The sequence below is a fragment of the Vombatus ursinus genome, unplaced genomic scaffold (genome assembly GCF_900497805.2).
Source record: "Vombatus ursinus unplaced genomic scaffold, bare-nosed wombat genome assembly UNPS02015175.1, whole genome shotgun sequence".
Lineage (NCBI taxonomy): Eukaryota > Metazoa > Chordata > Mammalia > Diprotodontia > Vombatidae > Vombatus > Vombatus ursinus.
This window is the reverse complement of record NW_020954953.1, coordinates 7,110,733-7,130,008: the sequence shown is the minus strand read 5'-3', so window position 1 is coordinate 7,130,008 and position 19,276 is coordinate 7,110,733. Positions and strand designations below refer to the sequence as shown.

General features: G+C 38.7%; 2 protein-coding genes across 3 annotated transcripts in view; one reads left to right on the top strand and one right to left on the bottom strand.

The window, feature by feature from the left end:
• LOC114031477 (dynein light chain Tctex-type 1) overlaps positions 1-9,558 on the top strand; it is a 16,772-nt gene extending 7,214 nt beyond the window's left edge. Inside the window, exons 3-5 of the mRNA XM_027846560.1 lie at positions 2,449-2,572; positions 2,672-2,749; positions 9,132-9,558. Of these exons, the coding sequence (XP_027702361.1) occupies positions 2,449-2,572; positions 2,672-2,749; positions 9,132-9,202 (273 nt within the window). The 3' untranslated portion in view covers positions 9,203-9,558. The remainder of the gene's footprint in view (positions 1-2,448; positions 2,573-2,671; positions 2,750-9,131) is intronic.
• A 1,055-nt stretch (positions 9,559-10,613) lies between these two features.
• Positions 10,614-19,276, bottom strand: part of LOC114031464 (transmembrane protein 181) — a 90,954-nt gene continuing 82,291 nt past the window's right edge. For both annotated transcript variants that reach the window (XM_027846534.1, XM_027846535.1), the window contains exons 14-17: positions 16,557-16,639; positions 15,145-15,234; positions 14,922-14,988; positions 10,614-14,476 (exon numbers count right to left, since the gene is read on the bottom strand). In XM_027846534.1, the coding sequence (XP_027702335.1) occupies positions 14,398-14,476; positions 14,922-14,988; positions 15,145-15,234; positions 16,557-16,639 (319 nt within the window). In that variant the 3' untranslated portion in view covers positions 10,614-14,397. The remainder of the gene's footprint in view (positions 14,477-14,921; positions 14,989-15,144; positions 15,235-16,556; positions 16,640-19,276) is intronic.

Below are 19,276 nucleotides of genomic sequence, written 5' to 3'. Positions count from 1 at the left end.
CACACACACACACACACACACACACACACACACACACACACACACACTCACACTCTCTCACACACTCTTCCACCAAACCTAGGTATCTATGAGACAGTAGCTACAGAATAGGAAGAATGGTAGAAATGGCCAGGAAACAAAATCCAAGAAAGCCAACAGTCAAACCCATGGCCTTGGCTTTCTGCGCTAAAATATACCTTAGTACAGGCAAACAAGCTAGGTTAATGGACTTGAGATTCCAAAACAAAGAAAAAAATTTGATCCTGTATTGTATCCCTGAGAATTGGTAGGAGACTCATGACTGGCATATGACTCAAAAAGGGAATACCTTATATAAAAGGATCATAGCATCATAGATACAACTGGAGGAGACTTCAGAGGTCACCCTCTCATTTTTACAGATGAAACTGAGGGCCCAGAGAGTAAAATGGAAAAGGCAGGTACAGATTTGCAGGCTATATTAAGATACACATATGAGAAAATTTGGAAACGAGAAGAGAAGAATGTAATGAGAGCATTTGGGGGATCATTGGAGGCAAAAACAGAAGCAGCATTGTAACATGGGGATATGCTACAGGCCATCTGATCAGAAAGGGAAAGTAAGTGCAAAGAGCATTGAATGTGGAGTTAAGAGTACATGGATTTAAATCTTCATATGACTTCACAATAGTCACTTAACATCTTTAGACCTCTGTGTCTTCATCTGTGAAATAAGGAATTTGAAACGGATGATCTCCAGTGTCCCTTTAAGCTTAAAAACAAAACAAACTTATGATGCTGTGAGGAATTGGAAAAAAAAAAGATCTCAAGCTTCTCCACAGGGTCATGATCATAGTGGTGGGGGAGACTTAAATTATTTGGACATTTGTTAGAGTTCTCTATACAAAGCAGAGCAGCTAATAAGTTGATTTCCCTCACTAATAATTCCATCCTTCAAAATGTGGATGAGGGAAAATTCTATTCTGAGTTTGATTCTCACCAATAAGAAATAACTGGTCGTTGGGGAGGAAATTGTAGGGAGCTCGAGTAAAGTGACCATGCCATCTTAGAGTTTATGATAGACTGTGCCTCGTTTCTCTTTCCTTTGCTATCATGCTCCTTATGTTTTGGGAAATGAGATTTCAAAGGGCTTAAAAAAAAAAGGATAGGTGGGATTCCATGAACTAAAATTCTATAGGGGAAGTCAGCCCAGGTGTGATGAAATGCTTTCCAATAGTGACTTCTGAAAACACAAAGAAACAATTCTCACGAGGGAAGAAACTGAGAGATGTCTAAAAAGACCGGACACTCATAAAAATATATATGGTTTACTTGCCAGATCTCACATGACACAATGTTAGGAAGGATAGCCAACATAATGGATGAAAGAATCAGGATCCCAACAGGTCTGTCAGGCTAGAAAACTGGGCTGAAACTAATAATATTTATGATTATAAATTTAAAGCTGGAAAAGAACCTTTTTTAAGGACGAAGAACTTTAAGGTAAGAGAGCTGAAATGACTTGTCTAGTGTCACACAGGTGATGGAGTCAGTGTTCAAACCCAGGACTTCTGACTCCAAATCCAATGAGTCTTATACTTGAGTTTTAAAAAATCAGCTTGAAATGTACAAGAGGGGGGTAGAGATGGTTAGAAAGCAGTTTATCCAAAAAAGATCTGATGGTTTTCGTATACTACAAGCTTCAACAGGAGTTTTAGGCTGTTTTATGAGGAAGGCATTATGTCTAGACACAGGTGTGGGGAACCTGCAGCCTGCCTCAAGACCGCAGGTTCCCCACAGGACTGTGGGACCATGACAGCCCCACTGTATGCTGGCCTGGTCTGACCCAAAGTATCATAATCAGTTCTGGGGATATATTTTAGGAAGGACATTGATAAGCTGGAGAGCAGCCAGAACAGCTCAGCCAGGACAGTGAGTGACTATGATTTCATGCTGTAATTAAAGTCACTTGAAGAAATGTAGATTGTTTAACCTGAAAAAGGGAAGATTTAAGGGGGTCTAGCTCTCTTCAGGTATTTAAAGGACTGTCATTTGAAAGATATTTATTCTACTTGGTTCTAGAAGACATAATTAGGAGTAGTGAGTGGGAGTTGCAACAAGGAAAATTGAGGCTTGAGTAGAGAAAACCTTCCTAACAATGAGAGATGTCCAAAAGTGAAAGGAATGTCTTTGGAAGGTAGGTAGTGGGTCTTCAAGGAAAGCTGCTAATTATGTAGGGTATTTTCTTGGCATTTATATTGTTTAGGTAGAGGCTTAACTAAGGGCCTCCAAAATCTCTTCCAACTCTGAGATTCTTTTAATAGTGGCATATATTCATTTTAAATAGTCTTCAAAAAATAACAATGTTAATATTTACTTATTTTATGTCATTGAAATTTTCAAAAGCCAGATCTGTTATAAGCTACTTGAGTGGTTATGTTAACTCTACCCTGTGCTCTCCTTCCCTAGGCCATAGAAAGCGCAATTGGTGGTAATGCTTATCAACACAGCAAAGTCAATCAGTGGACCACAAATGTAGTGGAACAAACTTTAAGTCAACTTACCAAGCTGGGGAAACCATTCAAATACATTGGTAAGAACTTTTAAAAAATACATTTGAAGTGGATGCACAGAAAACTTAATGTATTATCATCATACGGATTTCTCTAATGAAAGTTTGTCTTTTCTTAAGTGACCTGTGTGATTATGCAGAAGAATGGAGCTGGGCTGCATACAGCAAGCTCGTGCTTTTGGGATAACACCAGTGATGGTATGAAATTATTTTAATTTTCTTGTATAAGCATTTTCAGTATAAGAATTGTTGTTTTTATTCTTACTGAAAGTTTAAAAGATTAGGTTAAGAAAATTTGTTATAAGTAGCATTTTTTTTTTCATTTTATGTGATTAAATTGCTGTATAATAAATTTCCAGTCAATGTTCTAAGATTTCTTGAGTAAATGTTTGAATTATTTGAAAATGTGACATGCTTTATATATGAAGTTTTAAAATTCAAGAAGCATTTAAAAAATACTTATTTTGACAAGGTACTGGGGATACAGAACAGTCCCTATTCTCAAGGAGCTTGTCTTCTACTAAATAACAAAGAGATGTAATAACTTTCATTATACAGATTCATTTTCTTTTCTACTGTCCAGCTTTTTTTTTTTTTTTGATTGTTTACTATGTTTGAAGCACTGTGTTGGGCACTTAGGATATGTGAGTCCATATCCAGCTTTAATGGTTGGAGGAGCAACACATATACAAATACTTAAGTGAGACAAAGTACTAAGTATGGAAAGGTCTAGGCAAAGAATTGAGAAATTTGAGAGAGAGAGAATACTTCTAGCTAGGAAGGGAGGGTTTCAGGGAAGGCTTCATGGAGGAGGTGGCACCTGAGCTGAACCTTGAGGAAAAGGAGAATCTTCAGAAGACAGAGACTGGGTGGGAAACTGATTCTAGGAGTGGATGGTACTATAAGTAGAGGTATGAAGATAAGAAAGAGTAGTCCAGTTTGACTGGAAAATAGAATGTGAAAGGGATTGAACTTAATCAAAATCTTTAAGGGTCCCTTCCATTTTTATATTATATAAATCTATGAGCAGAATGAGATAAAGCTGGAAAAAGTAGGTTGGTACAAGTAAAGGGCAACCATGGGGCTGTGGGTAATGGAGATCATGCCAAAGGAGACCACTTGATGGAACTCTCATATGTTTAGCTTAGGGAAGAGACTTAAGGGAGCATGACAGCTATTTTCAGACGTTTGAAAAACACTCATGTGCTGCTTTGCCTCAAAGAGGCAGATTGCAGCTTAGTGTAAGGGAAAACTTCACAGATTGAATTGTCTAAAGCTGAAATGGCCTGCCTCTGGAATCCTGTGATTCCTTTTCACTGGAGATCTTCAGGGGGAGGGCAGAGGGCCACTTGTTGGGGATCTTGTAGAAGGACATTAGTTTTTAGGAAAAGGCATAGGTTGAACAAGATGACCCTCTGAAGTTTTCTTCCAACTCTGAGGAACTATGATTCAGATTTGGATGGTCGTGTGTAACAAGATTAGGAGGCTTATACTTTATTCATTAGGGAAATTTTTTGATTTGATGAGCATCAAATTTCAAAGCAATACATGAAAATTGCTTGGGCAGTAATGTGAAGGGGATGGATTGGAAAGGCAGATAGACTGGAAAGTGGAAGACCAGTTAGGAGGCAATTATTAATAACAGAGTAGGTGAGGGATGAGGGCCTGATTTAGGGTGGTAACAGCTGGGAGAGGATGTACAACAGAAAAATTATGGAGATAGAATCAGTAGAACTTGATAATTGTTTGCATGTGAGTGAAGGGAAAGATGAGTCAAAGGGGGGGGCGGAGCCAAGATGGCGGAGGGAAAGCAGTGATTGTCTTGAGCTCTCTCCTAAAGCCCTCCAAATACCTAAAAATATGGCTCTAAACAAATTCTAAAGCAGCAGAACCCACAAAAAGACAGAGTGAAACAAATTTCCAGCCAAAGACAGCCTGGATGGTTGATCAGAAAGGTATATCGCGCCGGGCAGGGAGAGGAGCGTAGTTCGGTGTGGGCGCGCAGGCTGCAGCGACCCTAGAGCAGGCCTCAGAGGACTGAATCGCGGGCAGCTGTGGTGGTTTCCAGACTTCTCAACTCCTGAATGCCAAAGACAACTTAGAAGGTCAGTGGGAAAAGTCTGTGACTGCAGTGAGAGAGGAGCTAGGTCTCAGCTGCAAGTCTCAAGTGTGGCCCGGGGCAGTGGCTTTTTCCTGAGCTCCTGGCTCACAGACTGAGGGGGAATCGAGTGGCTGATCAGAGGGGGATTGCAGGGATCTCTTTGCCAGTCTGAGGCAGGAATCTCTTGCTTTACCAGTGCTTGGATCTGGGTCACAGTTCTGAGGGGCGGCGGTCCTGGGGCTAGGAGGAACACTGGTGCGGTGGAGCTTGTTGTGGTGGTGGAGAGAAAACACTTTGCCCCTTATCATAGCACCTTGGAAGAACTGAAGATTTTCAGGTCCCTAGAAGTATCTCTGAAAACAGCTGTACAAACCCCCAAAGCTTGGGACAGTATACTCTTCACATTGGAAGCAGACTTTTACCTTAACAAAGAGTTTAAAACTCAAGTAATTGGCCGGTATCATGAGTAAGCAATGCAAAAAGAGTCAGACTATATTATCTTACTTTGGTGACAAAGAAGATCAAAACATAGAACCAGAAGAAGACAACAGAGCCAAAGCTCCTACATCCAAAGCTTCCAAGAAAAATATGAATCAGTCCCAGGCCTTGGAAGAGCTCAGAAGGGATTTTGAGAAGCAAGTAAGAGAAGTAGAGGAAAAACTGAGAGTGATGCAAGAAAATCATGAAAAACAAGTCAACAGCTTGCTAAAGGAGACCCCAAAAAATACTGAAGAAAATAACACCTTAAAAAATACCCTAACCCAAATGGCAAAAGAGGTCCAAAAAGCCAATGAAGAGAAGAATGCCCTAAAGAGCAAAATTGGACAAATGGAAAAGGAAGTCCAAAAGCTTACGGAAGAAAATACTTCCCTAAAAATTAGAATAGAGCAATTGGAAGCTAGTGACTTGATGAGAAATCAAGACACTGTAAAACAAATCCAAAAGAATGAAAAATTAGAAAACAATGTGAAATATCTCATTGGAAAAACAACTGACCTGGAAAATACATCCAGGAGAGAGAATTTAAAAATTATTGGACTGTCTGAAAGCCATGATCAAAAAAAGAACCTAGATGTCATCTTTCAAGAAATTATCAAGGAAAACTGTCCGGATATTTTAGAACCAGAGGGCAAAATAGAAATTGAAAGAATCCACTGATCTCCTCCTGAAAGAGATCCCCAAAGGAAAACTCCTAGGAATATTGTAGCCAAATTCCAGAGTTCCCAGGTCAAGGAGAAAATATTACAAGCATCCAGAAAGAAACAATTCAAGTATTGTGGAAATACAATCAGGATAACACAAGATTTAGCTGCTTCTACATTAAGGGACCGCAGGACATGGAATATAATATTCTGGAGGGTAAAGGAGATAGGATTACAACCAAGAATCACCTACTCAGCAAAACTGAGTGTATAATCCTGCAGGGGAGAAAATGGTCATTCAGTAAAATAGAGGACTTTCAAGCATTCTTGATGAAAAGACCAGAATTGAACAGAAAATTTGATTTTCAAATACAAGGCTCAAGTGGAACATGACGAGGTAAACAGGAAAGAAAAAATCATAAGAGACTTATTAAGGTTGAACTGTTTACATTCCTGCATGGAAAGATGATATTTGTAACTCATGAGACCTTTGTCAGTATTAGGGTAGTTGGAGGGGAAAAAATTATATGTCCGTATATATAGATATAGATAGATAGCTAGATAGAGGGCACAGGGTGAATTGAAAATGAAGGGATCCTATCTGGAGAATAAAATTAAGGGGTGAGAGAGGAATATACTAGGAGAAGGAGAAAGGGAGAGGTAGAATGGGGTAAATTATCTCACAAAAAAAAAGAACAGAAAAGAAAAGGCTCTTACAGTGGAGGGGAAATGGGGAAGGTGAGAGGGAATGAGTGAATCTTATTCTCATAGGATTTGACTTAAGGAGGGAATGACATACACACTCAATTGGGTGTGGAAATCTGTCTTACCCTACAGGAAAATAGGGGGGAAGGGGACAAGAGAGTAGGGGAATGATAGAAAGGAGGGTAGACTGGGAAAGGGAGTAATCAGAAGCAAATCCTTCTGAGGAGGGACAGGGGTCAAAAGAAATAGAATAAATGGGTGGGCGGGATAGGATTAAGGGAAATAGAGTTAGTTTTTCATAGCATGCCTACTATGGAAGTGTTTTGCATAACTGCACATATATAACCTATATTTAGTTGCTTGCGTTATGAATGAGGGTGGGTGGGGAGGGAGGAAGGGAGAAAACTTGGAACCCAAAGTTTTAGAAACACATGTTTAAAAAAAAATGTTTTCACATGCAACTGGGAAATAAGAAATACAGGAAATGGGGTACAGAAATCCATCCAAAAAAAAAAAGAAAAAAAATCACTTTAACAACTGAATTAAGAATATGGGCGGGGGGGAATTATGTGATAACTGTTGTATATTTAAAAGGAATAGCAAGTTGTACATGGTAGATTTGCAGTTTCATATGCAATCTTTTTTTTATTATACTACATTATGGAAATGCTTGTTTTATTCCTTAAATTAAAAATAAAATAAATTTTAAAAAAAAGAAAGATGAATCAAAGATAAGTCCCAGGTGGACAGTGGAGAAATTGGGAGGATGGGTAGGTTTGAGGGAATAGGGGATCTAAGTCCAGTTTAGGGCATGTTGAGTTGAGGTACTGGTGGGACATCGAGGTAGAGATCTCCAGGAGGCAGCTGGAAATAGAGTCCTGGAGGTCTGGGGAGCTTGAGGATTGGAGATGTAGATTTGGAGAGAGAATTGAAGCAATTGGAGTAGGTAAAATCATCAAAGGGAAGGTATAGAGAGGAGGGCCAAGGACAAAGCCTTGGGGTATTTGATTTATATTTTTGGCCAAACCTTCAGTTTCATCAGTAGAGGAACTTCTGGGTTTTTTTTTTGCTTTGTTTTGCTTTTGCCACGATTCCTACTCTTCATTAGAATGAGAGGGTTCATACCTTTTATACTAAGGGATCCTCTTTCAGTTGCCTGACATAGTAAACACTAGGAAACGGGCCTTATGATCAAGTGGATCCAGCATGGCTAGAAATACTGCATCCCCTGCAAAGGATGAAAGAGCTTTCTTTGTATTTAGACTATGAAATTGATTGCTTTTGTCCCAAAGTTTTGTAGGCTTTTTTATATTACCTAGATGATTACTTATATTACTTCGAGTCAATGCTAGTCAATGCTGATCAGCTTAAGCACTTGCTCTGTCTTAAAAGAGTTGTTTAGGGCTCTGAGAGGTTGAGGGGCTTGGCTGGGGTCACACAGCCCATGTGTGCCAGAGCTGAGATTTCAACCAAGGTCTTCCAGACTCTGTACGGAGGCTAGCTCTCTATCCACTGTGCCATGCTTCTTCTTGGTACACTCGCTTTTAGAAGGATAAGGACATACTGGTCAAGACCATAGGAGAACCATGGGAGTTCAATGTCATACCCAGTAGCCATACCCAGAAGGAAAGGGGTATTGGAATGCAGTAGCAAAAAACTGCATAAAGGTCAAGGGTAAAGACAGAAAAAAATAACAGATTTAGTAGTAATGTCCCTAGAAATCTTGGAGCCATTTCTTTTTTTAAAATAACACTTTCATTTGTTTCCTTAAATATTTCCCAATTACATTTTTAAAGAATTTAATTTTTTTTTTTAAGTTTTCAGCTCCAAATTAGCTTCCCCCACACCTTGAACAGGCAAGCAACATATCAATTATACATGTGAAGGGATGCAAAACATATTTCCATATTAGCCATATGCAAGAAAAAGCAAGCAAAAAAATCAAAAATAAACTGAAAAAAGTCTCAGTGCATAACAATTTCAGTAAGAGTGGTGGAAACAAGCATAGGTGGGTGGTGAGGAGGTGGCAACAAGAAGTCTAGGCTACTCTTGCTACAAATCCAGCAGTGAAGGAGAGGAGAGAAGGGACAAGGATGACCTGAGGTTGGGATAGTAGAATAAAAAGGAGGTTGCTTTTGTTTGTTTCAAAGAGGAGACCCAGGTATATTTGTAAGGCATATGTAAAGCAGCTAGTCAAGATGGAGAGATCAAAGACCCATTAAGAGTGGTTTCTTGGAGCCAGGTCATGGAGGGAGATGGGACCAGAAATGGGGGAGATCGTTTTAGCAAAGAAAGGATGAATTGAGGACATTAAGAGATGCAAAGGGGAGTTAAGATTTGAAATGGTGCTTAAATATATTGTGATCTTACTATACATAAAAATTGAAATAACAAAATTGTATTGTATGTAGTTCACTGAAACAACTTTTAACAATTTTTTTTTTTTGGTTAGGCAGTGGGGTTAAGTGACTTGCCCAGGGTTACACAGCTAGTGTTATGTGTCTGAGGTCAGATTTGAACTCAAGTCCTCCTGAATCCAGGGCCGGTGCTCTATCCACTGTGCCACCTAGCTGCCCCTAGCAACTTTTAAAATTTAAAATGCTCAATGTGCTTTTTGTTATTGTTTCCACAGGAAGCTGCACTGTGAGATGGGAGAATAAGACCATGTACTGTATAGTCAGTGCCTTTGGACTGTCCATTTAACTTCCTTGGAATTGTATAGCCTCCTCGTTTTTTTTTTTCAAACATTTCCATTCCATGGTCTATCTACCTACTGTGAATTCAGCAAACTTTCAAAAGGTTTTAAAAGTATCTTATACTTTCAAATGTAGGGGGAAAAAAGTCCAAAATGGACACACTGTTACATGGGTTGTACACTTCACTTTGTTCACCATAAGTTGACATCCAGTATTGTTATTTTGTCTAAAGCCTTCAATACTTCCAAGTATTCCAAGGTGCTAAAAATGAAATCTGCTGCAGCATGACACTTTTTCTAATTTCTGAAATGATTTATATAACATACTAACGTCCCACTTTATACTTTTCTTAGTAGAGTAATAAATTATTAAAATTCATAAATTGTGGGGGTTTGTTTTTTTTTAAGGTTCTGGAAAATCAGAATTCATGGACCTAGGCATCTAGTTGAAAATCAATTGTGGTAACTTATTTGACTATACTGTAATAAAAGGGATATGCATTGCCTGGGAATGGGGTTACTTGATCTTTGGGTAGGGAAGTGTTAACATTTTATTTCTCAGAAGCCTTAAACTGTAAGGTGGTATGGGGCTGAAGTGAAATTCCTGAGCTGCTAAAGCAGTTAAAAATGTGCATGGGCTGCCACTGTGGCAGCTGTTGTTCTGAGATCAACCATATCAAGGCTTCCAAATCAAAATAACAATTGTAGTATTGGAGCTAGAGGCTGGACCTGTGATTTCAAGTGTTTAGGGGCTTGCCTTCTCCCAATGCAGTATGAGCCCTCTTCAACTTACTGTTTTAGTAACCCAGAGTACTGCCCAGGGTCACAATTCAACAGTCTTCCTAGTTTTGATGCCAGCTTTTCACTATAATATACTACCTGTCAACATTACTGAATGTAGTAGTGTGTCTCTTCCATTCCAAGTATAGTAAACCATTTAGAAATGAAATAAAGATTAATTCATTTGACTTCTCAGCTGTCAGGAAAAGGTAGAAATATTTACGTAGCACTAACAAGCAGAACTATACAACTCTAAATCTCTAAAAAAGCTGATTTTGCTCAGTGCTTAGTTTTTCTTACCCCGAGTTTGTAAAGGTCTGTGGGAATTAGAGGTGACTATATAGAGACAGAGACACACCCTTGACTATCTGGAAAGCCCAGTCCCTTCTCATACCCTAACCTCAAATCTACTTTTTAGGTTCTTAAAATAAGTGTGTATTTTTAAAATTTTAACAACCCTTGAGGGGGGAAAGCTACACTTTATTGAAACAAAACCTGAAGACAGTATTTGTAACAATGAGATCAAGACTGGTGGCTCTTTTCCCTAATGCATTTAAATCCCTCATCTTGAGTGGGCCAAATTAATTTCATATACAAAGAAGGGAAACAAAGTAATGAAGTATACAATCTAGATGCAAATTTGATGGCAGAATGTATAAAAGTTTATTTATGATCTCAGGATGCACCCCCAAAAATCAATGAGATTTGCTAAAAGCAAATAACTATTTGTCTGATGTGATATAACACCACTACTTGAATATAACAACCCTCCCTCAAAAGTTGTGTTGTAATAACAGTTCATTAATTTATCACTCATACAATCCTTCCTTTTGGTATACAAGTTTAAATACAATTTTATTTTATAAATATTACAATTTTATTTAAAAAGTCAGTTTGTAGTAATACAATTCCCTTCTGTATTTCACAGCACTATACACCTAGAATCAAGATCAAACAAGAGTAGAAAGATGGCACTGCATAAAATAAATTCCCTTGACCTAGAGAAGGAATTAGAAGATTCTTATCTTTTAGAACTCTAACTTAAAAGGTCAATTTCAGAATCTTTCCTTCTTTAAGAAAAACTACAGATTTACACATAAGCAAAAATGATAGCTTTTATTAGCTTCCCTGGATAAGAAAAATTGGAAAAAAAAATAATTCCCCAGGCAGTACTTTAAGTTAGCTTTGTACACTTTAGTAAACAGTGTTAGTTCAAATATTAGGCTGAACCACTAAACTGATTTTTGAAAGTAAAAAATTTACAGGTAAACACTGAAAGACATGTTGCCTTACAAGCCAAACTGATGGGGGATAGGAAAGAGGGTGTTGCAGGTAAAGTCTCTTCAGATTGATATACTGTAATTCTAAACACATTTGGGGCCAATGACATAGTCCCTACAATGGATTACAACTGGCAAAAATGCTGTAATCTCACATAATCAAGGAAACAGCTGCAAATGTGGCAGTACTCCAGCCTTTCTCGAATACATGATTTATTATGCTAACAATTCCATTGTCAGGGGAAACATGATTAAACCAGGAAGGGAAAGTTCTTTATTGCTGTGATTAAAAAATAAATATGCATATTAAGTGAAAGCTCAATTTCTCCTTTACCCCTCATGAAAACAAAAAGATGTTGATGGCCATCTTCTAGCATGTACCCTTACACTGGCCCAAAGTGCAAAATCCTCTCCAACTTTCCCCAGAAGTCTCCATCCAGGCTGTTACTAAGGCAGAACAAGAGCCAGTTCTTTGGCTTTGTGGCATATATTTGCAATGTTTGGATTCATGCCCCCAACCCTATGAAAACAATCAGGAATGTTCTTAATACTAATGGTTCCCAGCAAAATGCATTGTTCAGCTTAATTACTATGTGGTAAATATTCTATATGTTAAATGCTAGATTGTTAGCAAATTTTTACATGACTGGATAACACAACTCTTTTGAATATGAACATCTTACTCCAAATAATAAAATGGAAAGTGCCTGGTTTAATAAAAGGAGTATTTTCCCCTTAAGTAGGACCCTTTCATAAGTAGTTGGACTATGGGAAAAAAACTAAAACAAAGTATCCATTTGGTAAGCTCTTTCGTAAATAGTTGAAATATGAAAAAAAAAAATTTTAAGTATATATTCGCTCTCCTATATTTTTTAGTTCAATGACTTTGATGCCTGAAGAATAAAATTATAAAGATGTCAGTCAATACTTGAATTTCATCTTGCAAATAAAAAATGATCTTTTCAAAACAGGAATCTAAATATGGATTTTAAAATCCACCCCCCCTCCCCCCACTATTTACATGGATGAAGAAACAACAAGGGCATTCCAAATCACAGATGACAAATATTTATAACAAAACTAGTGAAATACATTCTGAAATCTATTAACTGGCACAAGCCACCTTTATCTTAACCTAAAATTATTTTTAAAGTAAGCCTGATGGAAGATATATTAAAATTCTATTTTAAAAATTATTCTAATATCACTGACTACACAGAATAAAATACCAAGTAACTGACATTAGAAATATAAAAACTATGTAAACCTTGAATCATCTTTGTGATCTTACAGTAATTTTAATTCAAACATTGATTTTTTTTTTAAACAAGACTTTAAAAACTATAGAAATCTAAGTGGAAATCCATATTAAGCAACAGAGGTAATTAATGGTACCATCACATCACTAAAGGTTAACTTATGAAGAAAGATAATTTTAGTGTATCACCATAAAGAACATTCCCATGGACATTTGAGGTCCTAGCACTGCAGAGAAGAGAGCATAATTCTTATAGCACACAAAAGACATGTGAATGTGGGTACGCATAGGAAGAAGGGTATGGGGCTACTAAGCATGCATCACACATTGCACTCTTATCTACACCTGTTCTCCAGGATATCATCTGCAGGGGTTTCCACAGTGCACACCAGGTCAAAGATTAGGGCCAGAGAGGAAGATGCAAAAGGTATACCTGTACTCTGCTTTTAAATTAATTGTCTAGGAAAAAGGGAGTGGAAAACTCTTAGGTGCCTTCCACACTGTGTTACCATAGCACTGGAATTTCAAAATTGTGACCCATAATAGTGATTTATTTTGTTTATACAAAGCTCCAGTTGAGTTTCTTGAGAGGATTTTCCCCAAAATTAGTTTTCTGAACAAACTTTGTTTCAAAACTAATACGAAAATTGTTTAATTTTATTGGTTTTTCAATATACAAATGAAAACTTTTCGGCATTCTATTCTAGTAATTGTTTCATTTGTGTAATGGAGCTCTGAAGTTGCATAGCCTCTATTCTTTATTGGACTCGTCACACTTTTCCTCCCCTACCCCAACCTCAACATGAGAAGGAGGAAGGACGTGCAGGGACAACCAGCCCAGCGAAGCTATCAATGGTATAAATGCCTATTTCTTCATATTAGGGGGTGGAAGGAGCCAGCCTACCAGGTTGTACTGTGTACTTGGAGGTACACAACACTCTTAAGGGTATTTCATTGTTTGGGCTTCAGCAGATTCTGGCAGCTGAGCCTCAGCTTAATGCTTTATTTCTAAAATGGATAATAACTCAAGCTACTTAGTGACCCGGTGTGGTGTTTGCCACCAAATAGCAGCATGCTGCATTGGCAGCACGAGGCAGTCACAATAAGTTCCTAAGTTTCCCTTGGAATTAAAGAGAGAACAATGTCTACGGAGAGAAGAGAGGAGAACACCACCATCTGCCTGCATGACTTGTCATCATGTCCGGCATTTGTAAAGCACTGTCTATACCTCATCTCCTTCCAGCCTCACAACAACCTCGTGAGGTAGATGCATGATGATTCTCATTTAACAGGAGCTCTAAGAAGGGAGGGGACTTTCCTCAGGGTCACACAGCCAGCAAGTGCCTGAGGAAAGACTCAAATCAGGTCGTCCTGACTCCAACACCCCACGGAGCCACTTAGTGGCTCCTAAGTGCTTCTACATCACTTAGAGAGAACATGCTACAAAAGACTAGTGCATACATCTTTAGACTAAAAATGAGGGTGACTTAGAGGCATCAGGAGCTCTGGGACACCATAGGACTCTGAAACCTTCAGTTCAGGAGCAGCTACTTTAGCTCCAATGAAATGATACTCTAATACAAAAACTATTTTCCCTAAAACTATTCTAAGAGGCATTTGGTTGCTAATCTTCACCATTTGCCTCTCTCCCCCTCTCATCTCCCTACCCTGGTAATGCCTTTGCCCAACATTGAAATTTTTCCTTTGGTCCTGGTTGGTCTTTTAAAAATCAGTAAACACAAAGAGGTAAAGGGAACACTGCCTTTCTTGAGAGGAAATATTCAGCTTTAAGCAGATGGCTTGGGAAGGCTGGAGAGTTGGAGCACTGAGGAAAGCTGTCCAAGACCTTCTCTAGCCAGCTGAGCTGGTCTCTGCTGGAGCTCCATCAATCGCTGTCAGACTCTTCTTTGTACTTGGCTCTAATGGCCTGGCCGTTCTGCAGGGGCATTTCTTCGTAGTCACTCCTGTTAACAAAGAGATCTTTGAAAGCATTTTCTAACAACAGGTATGTATTTAGTTCTTATCTTTCAAAATAACTCACCATTCTACGTTGTACTCACTCCTTTTGTTATATCCATTTTATATGACCTACCCTCTCACCTCCCAACTTATCATACCCAACTCTACACATTCCTGAGAGAATGGCTCATTATAGTGACCACCCATCTGAGCTTGTGCCAGGGCCCAGGAACAGAAATAGACTGCCCACCTTGCTTCTTGGGAAAATAGCCACTTTTAAGCCTACAGCCTGAAAAGTGGAAAATTGTAGAGAGCAATGGAATCACATTACACAGCCTTGCTAGCTTGAGAACGTTTTGAGAGTGACTGAAAAACAATGGAAATGCAAAAATGGCCAACTGAGGATTGCAATGCCCAATGCTGTTATTTCACAAGAGAAAAATACCTTACCCATAAATCACATCATCATCAGAGTCATTAAGCATGGAAAAGGCTGGATTATCTTTCAACTGTGACTCTGGAAAAAATAAACAAAAATTTCTGTTTAACCAGAAAGCTTCTCATTCCGGGCCTAATGAAATATCCAGGTGCTTAACAAATACGTGGCTACCTCAGCTTCTGCTGACTCTTATGCAGCTACCTGGCCAAGAACCTAGAAACTGAGGTCACTTACCATAGAGTGCATTCTTAGATGGTGAATACACAAAGGCTAAAGTGTAGAGATAAAAGTTCAGGAGGCCATAGAAAGATAAGAATTCTGCTGGTGAGATCAGTCAAGGTTAGTAGTATACAGTTGGAGGGGCAGGCACTACAGTATTTCCAGAGTTTTCTCCTTCCAAGCTGTGATACTTGCTCCGAGCTAACTCCTCTTAATGAAGTGCTCAGCATTAGCCAGTACCATCAGCAGTTCTTAAAAATCCAGTCACTGATCTGGTAATTAATTCATCTTTCGAAGGATGTGGTCAGAGCAGTGCAACCATCTAAAGCCATACTGAATAATAATTTATCTATCATCTCCATTATGCTTGGTAACCTATCCTCAGTGCTGCTTTCCACCCTTAACCAAACAACAGGGCACTGATACGGCAAAGTCATGCATGGGATGACTTGAGCTCATGAACATGCTGATCCAGTCAGCCCTTTATGTGCAGTAAGAAATTCTAAGAAAGATAAGCCCTTAAGTTAATAACCTCAAATAGCCCCTGCAGAGTTTCCTGTGGAAATAAACAATAAAGATACAACTCATCATAAACATTACTAGTTAAGAGTTTACAAGTCATCTTGGAATCACCAACTGCTTCTTCGGATGGCTTTAAATTGAGTTATTAAGCCTTGAGAGGCAAGAAGTCATCCTGGACAGAGGTGGCTGGGAGCCAGGAATCTGAGGGCAAGCTCTGCCTCTGACACGTACTGGCTGTGTGACTTTGGGCAAGTCACTGAACCTCTTAACATTCTACGTAACTTTCTGAGACTCTTAAGTTGTACAGAAAGTGCTAACCTACATTGGTAAAAGTCCTCTTGCCTTGGAGACCAGTGAAATCATAGGTGCGGTTCCTATCCCTAACACTGCTTCACTTGACAGATGCATACTGCTAATGATGGCCACAACCGTAAAAATTCCTTCATGTGAATAATAAAAGAAAAAACACGGAGCTCTCAGGACTGTTGTTCTTATTCAGTCATTTCAGTCACGTCCAACTCTTCATGACCCCATTTGGGGTTTTCTCCATTTCCTTCTCCAGCTAGATGAGGAAACTGAGGCAAATGGAGTTAAGTGACTTGGCCAAAGTCATACAGCTGGTGTCTGTGGCCAGATTTAAACTTGGGTCTTCCTGACTCTGACCCTGGTGTTTTATCCATTGAACCACCCAGCTGCCCCCACCCTCAGGATATCCAGCAAAGACACCAAAAATGACTCAAATTAGTCCACATCAGCACTATTTATGTACCCATTTGCTCAGATTATCCAGAATTGATTTTATTTGAAAAACATTTTTTTCTTATTCTCACAAATACAAGCTGCAGACACTGGAATAACAACAGAGTTCTAAAGACTTCCTGAAGGACCTTCAATTAAAAGGATATAATTCTGGTAGCGATTTGACAGTTCAGCAACAAAATTGTCCTGTAACACTTGTGATCCAAACCTTAGATAAAGTATAACAATGCTGCAAAAGAAGAAAAAGGAAAACCAGACAAATAAACGTGTAAAGAATTAGAGTCAGAAGTTTTTATATCTGCAGTTTTTGCATGCATTTTGATCAGTATATTTTAACATGGGAATTTTTCCTATCCTCTTTTCCATGACAGACATCTACATCTACACTGTCATGCCTTCCTCCCCTCCTCCCTGCCACATATCACCTGCAGCACTTTTAGATGATGACCTTTCTTCCTACTTTATTAAAAAACAGAGGCCAACAGTCTTCATCTCCTAAACAGACACCGCAAACACTGTCTTTACCAGGTCTTTGTATCCTCCACCGGAAGATGGGGTGACTCTACTATTGCCAACACTAATCCCTCACTTGTGCCACCATTCTATCCACTCCTGTCTCTTTCAAGACTGACCCATTTATTCGCTCTCTCACATCTTTCCATTTCTTTTTCTACTGGCTCCTTTCCTACTGCCTACAAACTTTCTCAGGTCTCTCTAATATTAATAACCTTTCCCTGACCCTGCTACTCCCTTCAAGTTATCTTCTAATACCTTATTTCCCCTTTACTGCCAAACTGCTTTTAAAAAAAAGTCATCTACCCATCCTTTCTCTATTTTATTTCCTTACCACGCTCTCATTCTTCAATCCCTTGAAATTTGGCTTTTGACCCCACTACTGTACTGAAATGACTCTTTCAAAGGTTATCAATGACTTCTTAGTTACAAAATTCTATGGTCCTTACTGAGTTTTACTTGAGTGCTATACATCATTGACCAACCCCCTCTTGCATGTTCTCTAGGAATCTGTCCTTGGCTCTCTTCTCATTTTCCTCTATACTCTCTCTTTAGATGATTTTATCCACTCCCACTGTTTCATTTATCACCTTTTTACAGATGAATTTACAGATATCTAGTTTCAGTATCTCTCATGACCTCCAGGCCCACTTCACCAGCTGCCCACTGGACACATCCAACACCTCAATCTCAACACATCTGTCCACCTAGATATTCTACCAACACCTCAACCTTCAACATCTGAAATGGAATTTATCTTCCTTCCCTCAAAACCTAATATTCTCAACTTTCTTACTGCTGTTGATAGTGACTAACTATGGCCAAGAATACCTCAATTATCTTTTAGTTTTTTGCCTTTCCTCCTTTCCTACATATAATCAAGAATTTCAGAGTTAGAAAGAATGCCCTTCTAGTTCAACTCATACCCAAAAAAAGAATTCCTATTACAACATGACAGTCAGCCTCTGCTTGCAAGGGGAAAACTTCCTATGGTATTAGGAGGCTACCTCCTAAGGCAGCTCGCTCCACTTTTGGATAGCTCTATCAGTAGCCAAGCAAGATCAATTCTGCCTTCACTATATCTTCTGCATGTATCATCCCCCCTCCACCATACTGCCACTACCCTAATTCAAGGTCTCTCAACTTCTTGTTTGGATTATTATAATAACAATAGTCCCGGTACAATAAAACCAAGCCTGGTCTCTCTGCCTCCAGTCTCTTCCTCTTCAATATTCTTTTATGCAATTGTCACTATAATCTTTCTATTGCTTAGATGACTTGTCACTTTCTGGCTCAAAAACCTACATCAATCCTCTATCTCTAGAGAAAAATGCATAATTCTTAGCCTAATACTTAACATCTTTCAAAATTTAGTTCCCAATTAATTACCTAAAAAGGTAAATTTCTATGTTCCTTCAAACAACTTATGTTCCAGACATACTGGATTTCTAGCTGTTTCCCACTCCTGTCCTACACTTCCCCATCTCTAGGCATTCACGCTCATCATCTCCAGTGACCAGAATGTACTCTCTGCATGTCTGCCTACTGAAATCCTTCTCTTCTTTCATGACCCTGTTCAGGTACCACTTCCTTCCAACCTAAAGCCTCCTCTAATTCTTCTCAACTCAAAGTGACTTCTCCATCCTTAAATTTCTCCAGAGCTCTTGTCTAGGTTTCTCTTTTAATCTTTGTCATATTCTACCTGGTTATCATGCTTATTGGTGATTATGACACATTCCCCATTAAACTGTTCACTCTTTTCTACTCCAGTGTTTCCTAAAGAGTAAAGAGAGGTTGTGTACTAAAATTGTGATGAGAATAGTAGTTTATCCCCTAAAATATTACATATGACATTATTTATCCAAAATACTACATAGGGCAATTTTCAGAATAAAAAAAGGCTTTAATCTTCCCTATTTTGTTCCAAAATCTCCCCAATCCTTTTTTGTCTAAGGAGCATCCAAGCACAGCATTTATAATTTCTGTTGACATCTTTCTAGTCCCAAATTGTCTGCTGCCACATCGATTTACTCAAAACCACTTTATATTGCATGTTATACGTAGAAGGACACACTAAAACTCTAGGCCCCACTTTCCCTTATGGGTGTCTTTATAAGCAATGGCTTTTACCTTTACAGGCCAAGGGAATCAGAAGCGATTATCCACTTCCTTTGAATCCTAGCTACCGGAAAACTATACTGTTCTTTTCTGTACTCTATTCTGATGAGAAAACCATTGGCAAAAAAGCAAGCCAAAATCTGGAATTGATTTTTAAAAGTAATCTTCAGGGACAGTATACTTGTCCATCCAAAGTACCATACTTTTGAAAGACAGCATGTGATTGACAACAAGT